The sequence below is a fragment of the Saccopteryx bilineata genome, chromosome 1 (genome assembly GCF_036850765.1).
Source record: "Saccopteryx bilineata isolate mSacBil1 chromosome 1, mSacBil1_pri_phased_curated, whole genome shotgun sequence".
In the NCBI taxonomy this organism is placed as follows: domain Eukaryota; kingdom Metazoa; phylum Chordata; class Mammalia; order Chiroptera; family Emballonuridae; genus Saccopteryx; species Saccopteryx bilineata.
Genome location: NC_089490.1, coordinates 367,898,464 through 367,917,025, shown reverse-complemented (window position 1 = coordinate 367,917,025; position 18,562 = coordinate 367,898,464). Strand labels below are relative to the sequence as shown.

At 40.0% G+C, this 18,562-nt stretch overlaps 1 protein-coding gene across 2 annotated transcripts in view; it reads right to left on the bottom strand.

Moving 5' to 3' along the window:
• The window catches only part of NELL1 (neural EGFL like 1), an 854,093-nt gene that overhangs the window by 214,656 nt on the left and 620,875 nt on the right, over positions 1–18,562 (bottom strand). For both annotated transcript variants that reach the window (XM_066251133.1, XM_066251134.1), the window contains exon 15: positions 1,883–1,978. In XM_066251133.1, the coding sequence (XP_066107230.1) occupies positions 1,883–1,978 (96 nt within the window). The remainder of the gene's footprint in view (positions 1–1,882; positions 1,979–18,562) is intronic.

Below are 18,562 nucleotides of genomic sequence, written 5' to 3'. Positions count from 1 at the left end.
AAAGTCAATGTTCTACCACAATTCTTCATAAAGTAAAAATAATAAAAACGTTAGAGTAGATGTTCTGGTTTAAATATCACAATAATATAATAATAACTTTTTAAAAAACAAGCAACCTGAGGTGCTCAGTGAGAGTTAGGTTCATGGGCCTTCTCCTGTACACTCTGATTTACTAGCTCTGGGTGGCAGCCCAGGAATCTAGATTTTAACCAGAAGTCCATGGATTACCTTGAGAAACACACGCAAGGGTTTAATAATGCAGCCTTTGTAGAATGAAACTTGAATTTTATTCTCAGTTCTAATACTGACTGTAGCAATGCAGAAGTTACTTAACTTAGCTCAGCTTTATTTTGCCATCTAGAAAACAGGAGTGACAGTAATTTATCTTTTTTGTTTATTCTTAATATTAAAATATTTATTTAAAAGACCTGACCCATAATTAGTACTTAATAAATAATATAGCATTCCTGGTAGTATCCATTATAATCGACATTATCTACATGACCATTCTGTCCTCATTAATTCCTTTATACTCATTTTAGGGAAACAGAGCAGTGCTAGAGGGAAAAATAAGAAACCTTTAGATGTATTTTTTTTTTCACTTTAGAAAACCTAATTAAAATCAAATGCACTGCAATAAGGGCATGTGTTCTAAGGTATCATTAAGTTTCTTTGCTTTTGGCAAGAATTCTCCAGCTCCACGTGCTAATTCTGATGCTGCTCAGAGGCAGTACCTGGCTCTTTTATATGCCTTTTTTAAGTACAAAACAATTTTAACAAATGTGATTGATAATATCACAAAATATGAAAACAATGGTGCACGTATTGCTTCTTGATTTTCTTGTTGAATAATTCACATAGTTAAATTTGGACATGTTTATGAAAGGAGTTGGCTGCCTTATATTAATACGTACACAGGCAGTGCAATGTAACATGCAGAAAGTTAGGGTGTAGTACAATAAATAAGGTTGCTTTTAAGATGCATTATCTAAATTCAGAAATCTTTAAACAAAAAGGAAAGGAAGCCAGAGTTTTGCTGAGATAAAGACTTCCTCTCTCTCATCGAATAATAGACATAATGACTACATTATCATATTTCCATATTTTTATGCTGTACTATGAGAAATGTAATTTTAGGTCTATAAAATTAAGGGCAAATACATAAATATTCAAATTTACATGGCAAAGACCCCTTGCTTGCATTGATATATGTATACATTGGCACACTGGCATTGAAGTCAATTTAATTTGCACACAGGTGAAAAGACTTCTCAAATTAATGAGAGAAATTATTTAATCAAATAGCACCAAATGTAAACACTACATTTATTACAAATAGAAAGGTGCACATAATGGAATCTTGCAAATACTAATTGGCATATATTATCAGGACCAGGAATGATAATGTTCCCAATAAACCAACACCAGAACAAAATCCCAAGCACACCAATAAACTTGCTGCTGGAGGTGTTTAATGTGCTTTCATGCAAGGAGCACATAGTTCTAATTTAGATCCTGTTGACACAACAGATTGTTATAACTCCAGTAGTTGTGTGGAATGCTACCCCCAATAGCTGATAACTGGGGCAGGTCGGTTCATCAAGCTTATCTCTAATTAGCACTCAAAAGCACACTTCAAACTATAGCAGGGAATAACTCAATCTTGCTATTTGGAAACATTGAAGGGAGGGCAAATAAAGCTCTATTTTTCAGAGGGAGGTTGCCCATTATACAGTAATCAAAGCATATCCACATTGGGGAGCCGCACCCCCAGGGAAACATAATGTATCAAGTCAACAGACAATACTGTACTCCTAGAGAAGTGTGTCCATTCTCTCTGAAACTTTCTCCTCACCATGCCCCCCTAAAGGGCTAAGGTTACCTTTCTCGCAGCTGCTTCCTGTGAATCCAGAAGGACAGACACATTTGTTAGGTGCCACGCATGTCCCACCATATCTGCAGCCCTCTTCACAGAATGCTGTTGCAAAAGAATGAGGGATTTCTATTAGATAAAATGGGAATAAAACTCATGGTAAACAGCACAAGTGTTGAAATGATGCTTTTTTGCATAGGGAGTGCATAGCTGTGTTGACATATTTAAACATTTTGGTACACAAAAAGAAATAAATGTAATAATACTTCACTAGTTTACATGCCATCAGAATAACAAAGGTAAATTATTTAGCACTGGGCTAGAATGTGCTAAATGGAAACTAGTATGAGCAGCTATATTGTTACTGTTATTATTGGCATATTTCAAATCAAATAGGATAAACTGAGTACTAGAAAGGATAGAATTGGGATAAAGGCAAAAGCATTTTAAATAATCATTATTTGGTTACCACTTTTCTCTGAAAACATCTTTATTACAATAAAAACATTTTTACATTATTTTTAAACGATATAATTTTTGATAACATAATACATTTAACTAACCACTATTTTGAATATTTAAGTTGTTTCCAGTATTCCTGTAATAAAACCAATGCCTTGTCAGTATAGCTAAAATATTTAGTACACCTAAAATTATACTGTTAGGGGAAATGTCTCAATGTGAAAATACAGTTTTAGAGAATGTAGAGTTCATTAAGCCTTTTGTGAAGCATTGCAAAATTCTCCCAACTCCTTTCCGGTGCTGTCCTGTTAGCCCTCCCAGACTGGGTTACTTCCCCTCATTACACGCCTGAATAGCATAGCGCAGCTCAATGAACCTCTCCTTTGCAACATTAAATAGCATTAACTATAGTGTTTATTTGTGGCGAATTGCTTATCACTTCCTGTTTCACACATTGGAATTGTATAAAGCCGATAAGGATAAGGACCGTGCTTCTTTTTGCTCCCCACGGTACCATACTCTTAGTGTCTGAGTACATAGTAGATGTTCCAAAAATATTTGCCTAATGAATTAACTTATATTCTGCAGGTTGTTCTGACAGCAAAACTCTTCCTCTAACAACTCTGAGACACTTCATCCGGAATACTTCATTGTGCAACCTTGCTGGATAAGCAATAACTTAGTGTAGTAACGCTGCAAAATCTCTCATTCATGAAGATGATTGCAACTTGTTAACCCAGAGTTGCTTTTACTCACCAGAGAGGAAATCAGTTTTTTTTTTTTTTTATAATTGCAGTGAGAATATGTCAACCTAGAAAAATGTCATGGTTATATTTTACCATTATCAGATAAATAATTTGGGTCTAACTTTAAGAAGATGCAGATCTTTAGGTAGTTTAACACCAGTTGAAGTATACAAAAATTCTCATAATATTGTAACTTTCCACATCTTTTAATAACCACTGTATGATTTAACATTTTGTAGCTTAGCAATTAATTGTGAGTTCCTTCGCTCCTGCCGGAGGACAGACAATATATACCTTGGTATTTGAATACCACTTTCTCTTTCCAGCACTTAACTACTTTGAGCCTATGCAGAAACAGATGTTGCCTTGGTATGCTCAACACAAAAACATACATACATATATATATTATATATATATATCCATATATATTCAAATATACACACACATACACAAAAGTTCAGTCTCAAAAATCACACCTATTGAGCTCTAGTGATTGACATTTCAAGTAAGGTATTTAAAGTATAGTTCCATATCAAAGTTAATGACATAACAGTAAAGTGTTTTTGAAAGCTAAATGTGACAGATGGAAAGCTGATGGGTTTTTTTTTGTTGTGGTTGTTGTCGTTGTTCTGAGACAGAGAGAGACAGAAAAGGGAGAGAGATGAGAAGCATCATCTCACAGTTGCTTCACTTTAGTTGTGCACTGTTTACTTCTCATAAGTGCCCTGACCAGGTATCGAACCTTGGACTCAAGATGAGCCAGTGACTACTTGTTTGAGCTGGTAACCTCTGGGCTGAAGGGAGTGACCTTGGACTTTATACCAGTGACCTTTGGGCTCAAACCAGCAACCTTGGGATTGGGTCAACCATCCTGCGCTCAAGCCAATGAGCCTATACTCAAGGTGGCATCCATGGGGTTGTGAACTGGTGACCTCAGCATTGCAGATCAATGCTCTATCCACTGTGCCACCACTGGTCAGGCAATAGACGGAAAGTTGTTAAGGAAGGTTTCAAGTGGCAGCAAAAGAAGACAGGGGCTTAGAAGCAGGACATTCACCTTGGGTTTTTTTAGTAGTCTAGTCAAAGAAGCATTTGATCTAGACCAGTGTGTGCACACTCATACATTCACACACATACATCTGTTGACCTGGTTAGGAGACTCAGAGTTGTTTCATAATACATGTGCACTCTTGATTTACTCCGCCCTTAAACAGAGATGACAGTAGTTTTTTGAAAAAGTGTAAGATGCTTGTGATGTCCTAAGAATGTATAGATGTGTGTCATGTTCATGGTGTTCCAAGAATGTACATAATAAATGGGGTGCTCTGAGCAGGAAATAATACTTGTCATGGAATTAAAATAGTGTTTGGTGTACAGATATATATATATATTTAAAAGTAAAACGAATTATAATGATAACAATACCAATATGACTGTGTATCATGGACCAGGAATAAACTGTCTTATCTAATACCCAGACAATTAAAACCATCCTATATAGGTGTCCAGTTTCACTAAGATGGGCTGATATGAGCTTGTAATTTATGCTTGATTTAGTTTTTAATAAGAGTATTAGTAGCCTTCATCATGGACCTTTTAGAAAGGTGTGATTTTTCCAATTATAAAAATAGTGAAACTGAGGCTCATTAATCAAGTGGCCCATCTGAGGCTGCCCAGGTTGTAAATAGCAGAGCCAAGATTCAAAGTCTTACCTACTCTTTATACTTGACAGTGCAGGTTTATCTGTAATCTGATATTCACATGGGCAGGTTTCTTCCTTTTTTGAATAGTTACATACGGAATAAGGAAATTGACTATAAGTGTAAAGGAAAAAATATGTCCAAATTGCACATATGGCATTAAAGAAGGCAGGTGGGGAGCCATTCAAGTTCATTGACTCAGAATCTGATCTTCATTATTATCTGAGCCTAGTCGCATTTCACCCAATCTAGGCATATACTATTTTTAATGAAACTGATGAAGAAGAAATCCATGAACCTTACATAAAATGTCAAAGTAATTTCAAAAAGCACAAAAGCAAAGAAAAAGTATGTCATTCAAAATTCAAGCTACTATGGGGAAATCAAAATTAACAAATACCTAATAAAATATCAAAGTATACTGTGTTGCCTAGATTAAAGATTGTGGATAGACTATTTCTATTTGGATAGGCGCTTCTTGATCAATTGTGAACCTAACACTTCAAAGGAAAGGGCTCTGGCACTGGGAGGACCTTTAATTTGCTCATAGAATTATTATAATTACTTGGTCGATGGTATAATTAAAACAGGGAGCCTAGGCACCACTGCAGTTCTTTCTAGCATTGAGAAAATGGGATAGCAGAAACGACATAGTCCATATCCTTGCTCTATGTTTATTAGCTATGTGACTTACAGCAAATTATTTCACCTCTCTGGACCTAAGTTTTCTCTGGAGCAAAACAGTAATAACAACAACAACAACAACAACGCCCATGCTGTGCAGGTTAAATCAAATTACCAACATAAATGACTCAGCACAAGGCGCCTCCATGGGAATGTGCTCAAACACAACATGTGATTGTTGTTCTTTATCACCAGGACCCTGTTTTTCCGAATACCAATACTACTGTGCACCAGCTCCTGCTCTACATTCTGGAGATGCAGCGTGAACTAAACAGCAAAGACCCCTGTGCTGTGGGGCTCATTCCTTAGTAAGGGCTCATCAGCACTCCTTCCTGGACTCGATGACCTTACTGGATAGAATCATGGGTTTTGCAATGGAACTTAGTATCACAGCTGCTTTGCAAACTCAGAAAAACTCAGGCAACATGAGTACGTTGCTCCTTTGTCAATCGCTTTCCAGATTCCGAAGTATGGTTTGAACAGACTGTAGATTACACACAACGAGATCACAAACCTGAATCTGTTCTTATAGTGCCATTTGTTACTAACTTATACCCTGGGGAGATATTGGATTGGCTTAACTCTGAACTGGTATGATTTCTATTTTTTTTTCTTTTTTTTGTATTTTTCTGAAGCTGGAAACAGGACAGACTCCTGCATGCACCCGACCGGGATCCACCCAGCCCGCCCACTAGGGGGCAATGCTCTGCCCATCTTGGGGTGTCGCTCTGATGCAATCAGAGCCATTCGAGCACCTGAGGTAGAGGCCACAAAGCCATCCTCAGCGCCCAGGCAAACTTTGCTCCAATGGAGCCTTGGCTACGGGAGGGGAAGAGAGAGACAGAGAGGAAGGAGAGGGGGAGGGGTGGAGAAGCAGATTGGCGCTTTTCCTATGTGCCCTGGCCAGAATCGAATCCGGGACTCCTGCATGCCAGGCCGATGCTCTACCACTGAGCCAACCAGCCAGCACTGATTTCTATTTTTGAAAGGACCCTTTCCATTGTGCAAGAAGGTAAAATCACAAAACTTAAAATTATGGGAGAGTTAATCCACAGAAAGACTCCTCATATATTTAACATTTCTCAGTATGTGGAATGAGACTCAGATATTACAGGGAACAGAAAGAAAAGGTGGGGTTGCACGTGGCAGGTGTGTGAATGCCCAGTGCCACCATCATGTGGTCAATTTGACAAAAATAGGTTTACATAGCCCTTCAAGTTCTAAACACTTTGCATGTGTTTAGAACTCAAAGTTTTCCTGGTATACATTTTAATCCAAGGGACACCCGCTATTCTGAAAAAGTAAGGAAACATACAAGTTTCAACTCCATCTGTTGGAAGGCAATCCTTTCCTTTCCTACTGCTTTCCTTGAGGAAGCATTTTCCTTAAGATCATTTCTGACCTCTCTGCCAGCTTTGCTCATTCTGCCCCTGGGGAGGTAGAGGAAATTATTCTATTGATAACTTTGGGAGAAAGTATATAACAAATCGATGGACCTCAGGTGGGAAAAGTAGGAGGATGGGAAGCACTAAATGATAAGAAATAGATAGTTGTAACATTTCTAGGTTTAGTTTGGATATTGAGTCCTTAGGTGTAAATTTCATTGTTAAAATAACTATCAAAATGTTTAAAAGTAAATAAAACTGGTCACCATGGATGGTTCCAGGGTGTCACAAACCAAACATTGCAATTAATTTAATTATATACAGCTAAAATTCAAAGGGAGGAGAAAATATTTAAAATATGGTCACGCTTAGCAAAACTCCATGCCCGTCCTTCTTCTTTCTGGGGAGTGAGCTGCCTTCAGAGAGTTATCAATTTTCCATACCTCCCTGATGACACCTTCCTCCCTGGGACTTGATATTCGTTCTGTGTTCATTCTCAGCAAACGCTCCCACACTTAAATTTATGTTTTCCAATCCAGCTCTGTCAATAATGAAAGTGATATCATCACCTCCATGTTTGCTTTTGGTTTATTCCTCACTTTGTTTAGAACATGGTACTTAGCAAAGGTCTTCTCAAATATTTTGGTTGTTACAAGATGGCATGTGAGGTCAGTGTATTACCGGCATTTGGTGGGCAGAGGGCAGAGATGTTGTAAACATCCTACAATGCAAGGACAGCCTTGCATAATAAAGAAGTATCTGGCTTAAAATGGCAACAGTGTTGAGGTTGAGAAGCTCTGTTTCAACTTTGTACAATTAAGTCTATTAGGTATCTCCAGGAGCAAGACTTTGCTATTTTAATCTTTGTTTCTACTCCCCAACCTCTCCCCAAAAACAGTTCAAAATGTAGAGAAAAGGTAAAAGTGAAAAGCATCCAGATGGTTTGAGGTATAAAACCAAGCATCCAGACATCTGCAATGATCACTTTCATATCAACATTCTGGCCTTAAGCACAATGCATAATTTAATATCTAATCAATGGCCCCAGAATCACCTTCAACCCTATCACTTACTATATTGTGTGTGTATACACAGCTCTAAAAGCCGTTTCCACTCCCATATCAACAGTAATAACAACAATAGTAACAGTAATTCCATTTATCAAAGACCTATTAAGTGTTGTATAGGCAGAATATTCTGTTCCATCCTTACAGTAACTCTGTGCATTAGTCCTTGTCTTCACTGTTAGAAAAGAAAGCTGGCTCAGGGAAGTTAAATAAGTTATATAAGATCCCTCTGCTAAATGGTAACTTGGGTTTTAAACTCGGAGTCTGAACTACATCACTAAGCCATCCCCATTTAAGGCCTGGCCACCTACCACGTGCAGAGAACGTGCTGGGTGTTAAGATGTCTACAACCCATCCCTAAGAAGCTCACAATTGAGTAGCAAAGAGTAGCATGTAAAAAAACAAGCATTATAAAATGTGATATATGGTATTGTAGCAGTAGGAATAAAGTGCTGAGGGAATATGGAGGAGAGCATGATTAATTGTGCCTGGTGGACTGAGGCAAAGCTTTGCAACAATGCTGGCATTTCCGTTAGGCCTGGGAGAATGAGCAGGATTTTTGCCAGGGAGAAAAGCACAGGAAGAGGGACAGTTCCGGTCAAGGTTTTGTCCTGTGGAAAGGCATGGAATAGAGGAAGAAGGTGAACAGGTGTTAATAACACACATCAAGGTTACAGACTGAATGTTAGAAGAGAATGCAGTGAGCCATGTGCAGAAGCGGGACCATTTTAGTACCTGTGAACCACCCTCTTCATCCTCCCATCTCCATCCACTTCCTGGATTTCTTAGTTACCTTAACGCACAATGGTGTCCTGCCTGGATATCTGCCTGTAGGCTTTTCTTTTGTTCTGTCCATTACATTATTCTAGTGGGTTGAACATAGGGTTTTGCTAATCCTTTTTACAACACTGAATAGTATGAAATAAATTTTAAGTCAGAAACTTTCACATACACACACAGACATCCAGAAATATAAAATTTACTCTTAGTAATGTGTAATGCATTGTGACATTTTCCATTGTATTGCCTTCCATTGTACTGTATTGTGCTGCATTACACTGTATTCTATACATTTATAGAATGCAGCTATGATCTAATGACTTGCTTTCCATTAAACCTGCACTTTATACTGTGAGGTTGTTTCACACATTTTTGGAAATTGCCATATTCTTCTAGTCCATCACATTCTGTGATAGGATGGGGGCATAGAGTCACTTTAAATTAATCTTGACATCTTCAGGTTGAGATGCTTGTCTTTGCTCTAGAAAAATCTGATTTAAAAATGTCTTAAAGAAGCTATTTTCTATGGGTGTAGTTGCAATAGAAACCATATAGGCTGCAAAGTTGAAATAGTTACTGTCCAGGCAGGCCTTTATAGATAATCTCTGTCACAGAAAACACACTTGATGAAAGTAGCATAGGTTGAGGAGAGAGATAATACATCCTTTTTGCATTACTTTCGGCCTGTATATTTGCTTCTCTAACTGTGAGATTCTCAAGGACCAGGACCTTTTTTTTTTTTTTTTTTTTTAAAATTCTCCATTCCTCCACATCATCTTGATACTAAACCCATAGTATCGAAAGAGTAAATTGATGATACAGAGAAAATAAAGTTTGATAAGATAGTCTTGTCTATAAAACTGTACCATGAAATCTGAGATAAATATATGATATGTAGTTATCAAGTGACATCAATCCAGCTTTAAAAACGGATCGAGCATCTGCTACATGTTGGACCCTAGACGCTCAAAGAAAATATCCCATTCTCCAGGATCTGAGAAACTGAAACAGTGTGTTTCTCCCTGAGGACAATTCCCCCTCAGTGGACATTTGGCACTGTCTATAGTTATTTTGGGAGTGCTACTGGTGGCTGGATAGGTGTGTCGAGACCAAAGATGCTGCTAAATATCCCACACGTATGTACAGAAAAGCCTCACAGCAAAGAATTATTCAGACCAAAATTCAGCAATGTCAAAGCTGAGAAAGACAGTCTTTTACTCGGTCATTATTGAGTTATCAAGCAACCACTGTACCAAGGGTTATTCTGAGAACCAACGCTCCTGCAGAACAGCTAAAAATACTGCAACATGTAGGTTTATAACCTGCTGGGAAGATACAAAATCAAGTTATATGATAAGAAATAGGGCAGAGCAGGAGGACAGGGTCTGTGCCAGTGGGAAAGGCTATAATTAAACAGAATGATCATGAAAGGCCTCACTGACCAAGGTGGCAGTTGAGTAAAGAATGAGTGAGTCACGCAGTTATCAGGAGAAGAGTGCTGCAGGCAGAGCTCAGCAAGTGCAAAGGCCCTGGCAGGTGGAATGTGCCAATCACGTCGTGCCTTACAGAATAGCATGAGAGGGGAGAAACCAGGAGAACCTAGGAGAAGCAGCCTGCAGGAATGACAGACTCAGCCACATTCTATAGATCTCTAACTGATGTGCTGGAGACTCGTACAGTACTTACAAGAAAATCAGATCTGTAAATAGCTAGGACCAGTGGTTTGGAAACCTCGTTCCCCTTGCTGCCCCACTGAAACTCCCCCTCCCCATCTTGAGTCATGAGGTGCACATAAGACCTCAGACAAAGGAATCACACGCCCCTTGTACAGACACTGTAAAAGGTACATAAGATGTTAAAAGTCTAACTTCGGGAAGCTCGTGCTTTGGTGCTACTAAGCCCCACGTGATCTGCCAGCTACTAAAAAATTCTCCTTCCTCTATGAAGCTGTCTGAGCATCTGTTATCCTCCGTTGGTGTCATTTCCTGCAACAAGCAATACTACCTACATTAGGTCAAGAGGAGGTAGAGACACGAAAAGGATTGTTTCTGTTTGGAATGTCAAGAATAACTCCACAGAAGAGTTAAAGCCTGAGATGAATCTGAAAAATAATATCCAGGCACACTGGGGCCAAAGCTGCTGGAATCAGCTGGAACAGCATGTGCAAAGGTACAGTGGGTCGAAGGGAGAGTGGCTTCAGCTCTCTGGAAGCTCTGCTGTGAAGGAGGCAGAGCAGAGGCTGTGGCTGGTGGTCTACAGACCCTGGCCCTGGGCTATTTCAGAGAAAAGCCAACCTGCTCTGCCTTCCTTCCTCATACCCACTGGTTCGACGAAGGATTTAGGACAACCAATACTATCTATTTTTCCACAATTTCAATTTCATTATGAATAAGAGTGGTGTCTTTTTTCTAAGAAGTCAGAGTTGAAATGTTAAATATGAATCAGTTTTTATGAGTTTAAAATCTCTGCAATGTATAAAATGGAAGGCTCATATAAAAAAAGAGCGCTTCAATAGGAAATTGCTAAGCACTTGGGAGTGAGGAATGTCTTGCCTTGACTTTATGTTTCCAGGGGGATGGTAAATCATTGCCACATGATCCAGATAACCTGGAGCCTAGACAATTCTTCCACATGGAACTATGTGAGCAGTTAAGAGCATGAGTCTCATAACCGAGACTTAGTTTCCAGCCCTTATTAGCTGATTGCTTTTTCCCTAGCTTTATCAGATAGAATTGACATATAATATTGTGTAAGTTTAAGGTGAACAGTGTGCTGACTTGATACATTTATATATTGCAAAATGATGAACACCATGACAGATTTTGGAAATTTGGGCCAACTCTTCAAGCAACAAATCCCCGACCTGTATAATTAGGTCAACAGGAGAATTTATATCATCCTGGGATAACCAGGATTAAGTAGGATGGTGCACATAAAGTCCTCGGCGTCATGCTTGCACATAGTGAGTGCTCAATAAGGGCTAGTTCTTATATCTGTCAGCCTCCTTCTCTCTAGCTTAATTCAGAGAGTGCAGCATCTTCTCAAATATCAAAACTCTTTGCAGCCTGCCTTCCCTAACTGGTGCACAAACCGATGCCAGCCCTTGAGAGCTTGTTGAGCACTGGAATCAATTGCAAAGAAAATGAGGCAGGATTAAGGCATGAACCTAAGAAGAAGACTAGAGAGATGGTGTTCAAATTACAAAAAGCAAAACTCAGGAAGCTAGGTTAGGGCTCCCTATGATGGAAAAGCAAAGGCAACGATCAAATTGTATCTTTGCAACAAAGGCTCTGAAAGCAATTCAGACTTTGGTGTTCAGCAATTATGGGAGCGCTAAGAAGTGGAAGCCTGGAAGTGCTATCTGTGAAAAGCCATTGAGGAGAAAGCCCGGAGGGCTGGGGTAGGGAGGGCAGCAGGGTTAGAACATTTCCTGCTGTGCTGTTGTATTGGAGCCACACTTATTCTATCCCTGAAGGTCACAGTCTAGACATTTAAGAAAGAGATTTTAGCACATACCCCCAGGGAAAGCATCCTGTGATTTTATATAGCCATATGGAATAGATGCTAAATCTTGAGTGAGACATACTGCACGCGGCCAGCAGCGGCCGTGGTTGAGTAATGCGGTGGACCCAAGCTCCAGGGAGGGCTTCTCTATTTCCCACCTCCATCTTGAAACCTGAGCTATTCTTCAGACTTGTGCCGTATATTGTGCTTTTATTCAAAAGTGCTTCCCAAGAATCTTAAAAGGTAATCTGTGATGATATCTTCATTTTTTGATGAATGGAGCAACCAAGAGGAGAGAAGTTAGACGACTCGCCCCAGAGAAAGTGAATTATGAAGCGGAGACTGAGAACGCCAGGCTCTGGGATCCTGACAGAGCATCAGGTGCCAGAGAAGCGAGGCCAACTTCACCTGACAGGAGAAAACTATTGGACAGTTTTTAAAAAGTGGGTAAGAAAGGACAGCAGGTAGAAATAAAGAAGGAGAGAAAGATAAAAGGAGAAAAAAGAACAGAAGAAAAAAAAAAAGAATTACCTTAGCAGCAAACACTTTCCCTCTACCCCGCCACTTCAATATCTAACAGAGACAGACACCTAGACTCTCAGATGACAGACTCTAGGACAGGGGCAGCCTGGGAGCAAATCTCGGGGTCATATATTCTAGCTGTGCAACCTGGAGCTAATCCAGAAACATCTGGACACCTTATTTTCCTCATGACAGAATAAGAAATGAAAAAATCACCTTCTTGGCCCTGGCTCAATGGTAGTGCTTTGGCCTGGTGTGTGGAAGATCCAGGTTTGATTCCTGGCCAGGGAACACAGGAGAAGCACCCATCTGCTTCTCCACTCTTCCCTGTCTCCTTCCTCTCTGTTTCTCTCTTCCCCTCCTGCAGCCAAGGCTCCATTGGAGCAAAGTTGGCCCGGGCGCTGAGAATGGCTCCACAGCTTCCGCCTCAGGTACTAGAATGTCTCTGGTTGCAACGGAGCAATGCCCGAGAGGGGCCGAGCATCGCCCCCTGGTGGGCATGCCAGGTGGATCCCAGTTGGGCACATGCAGGAATCTGTCTCTCTGCCTCCCTGCTTCTCACTTTAAAAACAAACAAAACAAAACAAAAAAACCCACACCTTCTTTATATGGTTGTTATGAGGGACAGAGGTTACTGTAGGTTGAATATTTAGATTCAGGTACTTAAAAGATATTAATTATTGACACCATCACCATTATTATTAGTAGTTATATACTTATATACATGGTGAGGGAACCCATTTGGGGAAAAACACACTGATGTGGGAAACTAAAGGTAAAAGAAACCCTTACTCTCAGGGTTTTAGGATCCCATTTGTATTTTGTTGAAGATGTACTATTTTTCAATTCCACACTTGAAGGTCTGAACCAAGGAATTCAGAGGCAGAATTATTAATTACCATGTTGTAGAATGCAAAGAATCCCAAAGAGCTCTGCTTGCTAGAGGATTCAAAAAAAAAACACAAAAAACCCACATATATTTGACCTTTCTTTAGCTGCCTTCAAAGTCAAAATGCAGGGTCCTCTCAAGTGTGTGTGTCTGATTAATGGCTGCTCTCAAGCGGCACTCACCCACTGGGCCTTGATCCTTCACCACTGCTCGCTTATCCGTCTTCCTGGATATTTAGCTAGGTCTCATCTATAACACCAGCTGTCCTCATTCTTCAGCTAAAGTTATTTTTGAAATCTCTAGCCCAAGTCCCTCAAAAATGTCTTTGTAATTTATAGGCAGCATGATGGAGGTAACAGTCCCTGACATCATCTGAGAAACCTGGATTAAATCACTAACTGTGTGACCTTCAGAAAGTTGCTCACCTTCTCTGAGCTTCAGTTTTCCCACTGTGAAATAAAGACCTTAAAAAGCTCTTCTTCAAATAGTAATGGAGGCTAAATGACAGGATAAATATGAAATCAAGTTGTACCAAGCCCTCACCCTCCAGATTTGTCCCCTGTCACTTTTCACCAGAAGCCTTTTCCCACCATGGACAGTTCTCCAAACATTCTGAGATTGCTTGTCTATCCACCTGGTTAGCCACCTGTGACTGGTCAGGGAGGGATTAAGCAAGATGCCCTGACTGACTATTTCCTGAGGGTGCTCTTGAGGAATTTTTTGTGATGTTCATCTTTCCACCCACCTGGGGGACTATTCCCAGCCCAGACTCTCAGCTGGGAGGGAGTCTTCTCATGCAGGGAATCTGTTCCCCATATCCACAATGTGCAGAGAATGCTGAATCTGATCAGTGTACTATGATGCCAGCCAAGAAAAGACAGGGACAGAGTATGTCGGAAACAGGGACGGAAAGACAAAGCATGTCACAGTTCAGCTCCAGCCAGTGTTTTCAGAGTACACAGCACAGAAGCAAAACCTCCCATAAAAATTAGTTAATAGGCCCTGGCCAGTTGGCTCAGTGGTAGAGCATTGGCCTGGTGTGCAGAAGTCCCAGGTTCGATTCCCTGCCAGGGCACACAGGAGAAGCGCCCATCTGCTTCTCCACCCCTCCCCCTCTCCTTCCTCTCTGTCTCTCTCTTCCCCTCCCGCAGCGAGGCTCCATTGGAGCAAAGATGGCCCAGGCGCTGGGGATGGCTCCTTGGCCTCTGCCCCAGGCGCTAGAGTGGCTCTGGTCGCAACAGAGCGATGCCCCGGAGGGGCAGAGCATCGCCCCCTGGTGGGCAGAGTGTCGCCCCCTGGTGGGCGTGCCGGGTGGATCCCGGTCAGGCGCATGCGGGAGTCTGTCTGACTATCTCTCCCCGTTTCCAGCTTCAGAAAAATACAAAAAAAAAAAAAAATCAGTTAATAACATTTGGCTGCAAGGACTATATATTCTTTCCTTGCAAAAGAGTAAGAAAAAGGAAACACAAATAAAAAAAAAAGGCACTTTGCAATAAAATCTAGACTATGAGAAATCAGAACACCCTTGAACAGGATCTAGAATGGATCAAATCTACTATTAAAGCCACATTGATTAAGGGCCATCCTCAGTTTTTTGTTTGCTCATGTGTTTATTATTTTAGTGAGAAGGGATGTGGAGTTAATATCAGAATCCACTACAGGCCTTAGAAATCTGTGTTCTAAAATACTACACTTAAAATTTATTTAGTATTATACTAAAGCATGGGTTCAGCAATTCTCATCAAACATTTTCATTTCTTTTATAAAGTTATCAGTCAAGAAAAAATCTTCTAAGAATTGTTCGTCCCTTGAACTATCAATTGAAATTCTGCTATGCACCAAGTACTTTGCTAGGCAGTTAACATATAACAATGATCAGAGCATATAATATTCTTGATCTTATAAAGAGAGCATATAATGTCCTTGATCTTCTGAAGCTTATCTTCTAGTGGAAGGGGAAAGACAGCAATAAACAAAACTTCAAAAAAATTCAGATACCAGTAAGCGCTATGGGGAAAACTAAAGCAGAGTAAGGAGATAAGAAGTGTTTGGAGAGGGGTTACTATTTCCTTAGGGTAGTCCTTGAAAGGCCTAGTAAATTGACAGTTGAACAGAAACAAAAACAGAGACAGAGAGCAGAGTGTTCTGGGCAAAGAGAACTTGAGCCCATACCTAGCAAAAAATTGAGGAGGACAAAGAAAAGCTTAATCAAATCAACTACTTGATCTAAACAGCTGTTTAATCTGATCAGTCAGTTAATCCAATCATTGGCCCAATTTAATCATCTGGTCTTTCATCCACCTAATATTCATCCACCTAATTTAATCATTTTACCTAATGATAACTGTACAGCACTTCATTCTTGAAGTTGTACATTATCACTTTCCATATTTACTTTACTTTTTTTTTTTTTTTTTGTATTTTTCTGAAGCTGGAAACTGAGAGACAGTCAGACAGACTCCCGCATGCGCCCGACCGGGATCCACCCGGCACGCCCACCAGGGGCGACGCTCTGCCCACCAGGGGGCAATGCTCTGCCCCTCTGGGGCGTCGCTATGCCGCAACCAGAGCCACTCTAGCGCCTGGGGCAGAGGCCAAGGAGCCATCCCCAGCACCCGGGCCATCTTTGCTCCAATGGAGCCTTGGCTGTGGGAGGGGAAGAGAGAGACAGAGAGGAAGGAGGGGGGGGGTGGAGAAGCAAATGGGCGCTTCTCCTATGTGCCCTGGTCGGGAATCGAACCCGGGTCCCCTGCATGCCAGGCTGATGCTCTACCGCTGAGCCAACTGGCCAGGGCCTACTTTACTTTTTTTTAATAATCATTTTCCATTCAAGAATTAAAACAATAGACCATATATCAGGCCACAAAACTATCTTCAACAAATTCAAGAAGACGGAAATCGTACCAAGCCTAGTCTCTAACCATAAACTTTTAAATTAGAATTCAACTGCAAAAAGGAAGTAAAGAAACCCACAAAAGTGTGGAAATTAAATAACATACTGCTAAAAAGTAACTGGGTTCAAGGAAAAAAAAAAGCAAAGAACAAAAGATATATACAGGTAAATGAGAATGACAACACAACATATCAAAATTTCTGGGATGCAGCTAAAGCAGCAGTTAAGAGGGAAGTTTATATCATTACAGGCTCATATCAAGAAATAAGAGAAATCCCAAGTAATCAACCTAATATTACTTCTCAAAGAACTAGAAAAAGAACAAAAGCAACCCAAAGTCAACAGAAGAAAGGAAATAACAAAAATTAAAGCAGAATCAAATGAATAAAAGAAAAAAAATCTGTTTAGTTTGATCAGCTGGCAATCTTATCAACGGCTTAATCTGATCAACTGCTCAAAAATCTGACCAGCCATTTCAACTAATTAGTTGTTTGAATAATCAGCCATCTAATCTAATCATCTGCCCAGATTGATAATCTGATCTGCTCATCTACCTAATGTATGCACCTGCCTAATCTAATCACCCACCTAATCTATTCATTTTAACAATTGATAGTTGTATAGCACTTCATTCTTGAAGTCCGCATTATCACTTGCCATATTTGAACAAACTGTATACTCCCTGCCTTCATTAAGATTACATTCTATTCTAATGTAGTTATAGGAAATAAATAAATGAAGAATCAAATTTCAGACTGTGACAAACTACACTGAAAATAAACACAGTGATGTGGAGAAAATAACACATTATGAATTAATCATAATCTCTTCTGAATTTGAAGTTCTGATTTTATTAAGAAGTTAAAACAGACATTATCACCTTGTAAATATCACTCTGGATACTTTAAGGTAGTATTTTGAAATGGCACACAAAGCCTGTATTAGTTGCTAGCCATATTTACTTATTTGTCATATTTATTTACTAGCTGTATTTATTTGCCAAAAAATATATACAACAGACTGGGTGGATTAAATGACAGAAATTTATTTTTTCACCATGTTGGGTAGAAAAGTTTTTTAATTTCAAGGGAGAATTAATTAGATCATAATCATCAGGGGTTCTGTCCTTGGAGAACAAAGGCTTTGTTCACAAATCTCCTGGAGTACAAAAGTGGATTACTTGGAGTCCCCTGAGGCACAAAGGTAGATTTCTTGCAAAACTCCTTAAATCAGGTAGGCCCATACACATATCCCAGTTCCTGGAATAAAGCTTTTTCTTGAATTAACCTTTAACCTGTCTATTTGCTGTTTTCAGGAGTAGAATCAGGAACCTTCAACATCCATAATGATATCCAATGATACTATACACAAGAAATTACTGGAGTGGAGAAGTTGTGTCAAAGCAGTGAACACAAAAGAAAACACACAGGTAGCCAGAATAAGTGAATAAAATTATTATCCAAAGTGTATTTAGACTGCGTTAGAAAATTAGGAATAAAAGGGCTTGATGATCACTAGATATAAAAGCTGAGAACATAAGCGTATACAGGAAAGAAAGGGAAGTAAGAGGTAGAGATCAGCTGACAGCAACAGAAACCGTGTCAAACATTAGGAGGGAGGTGAGGACTAATGACATTTATCCACAAGAAGATGAGAAGAGCACATGGAGAGAGAGAAGAGCAGGGATATGGCCTCTCAGACTAGCAGACCCCTGAGTTCTCAGTAGCAACCTCTTGGGCATGAATGCAGAAATGTCTCCCTGGGTTTTTGGATGGCCAGTGGCTGCTGCTGTTGTGGCCATGTAGGTTCTCATTGGATTTGGGCAGACAGTAAAGAAACAGTGGAGCCAAAATTTGGTGGGCAATTCTGTTTATTAAAGTCTGATACTGGCAGACAAGCAAACAGGCAGGGAAGACCATTTCCCTCTTATTCAAGGCTCCCAAAGCCCTGATGCATTCTCCGTTTCACAACCCACACTCCTGGAATCAAAGGTCCCACCAGCCTCAGAGGAGCTCTCAAAACCCCTCAGCTCTCGTTCCACATCTGCACTCATTCTT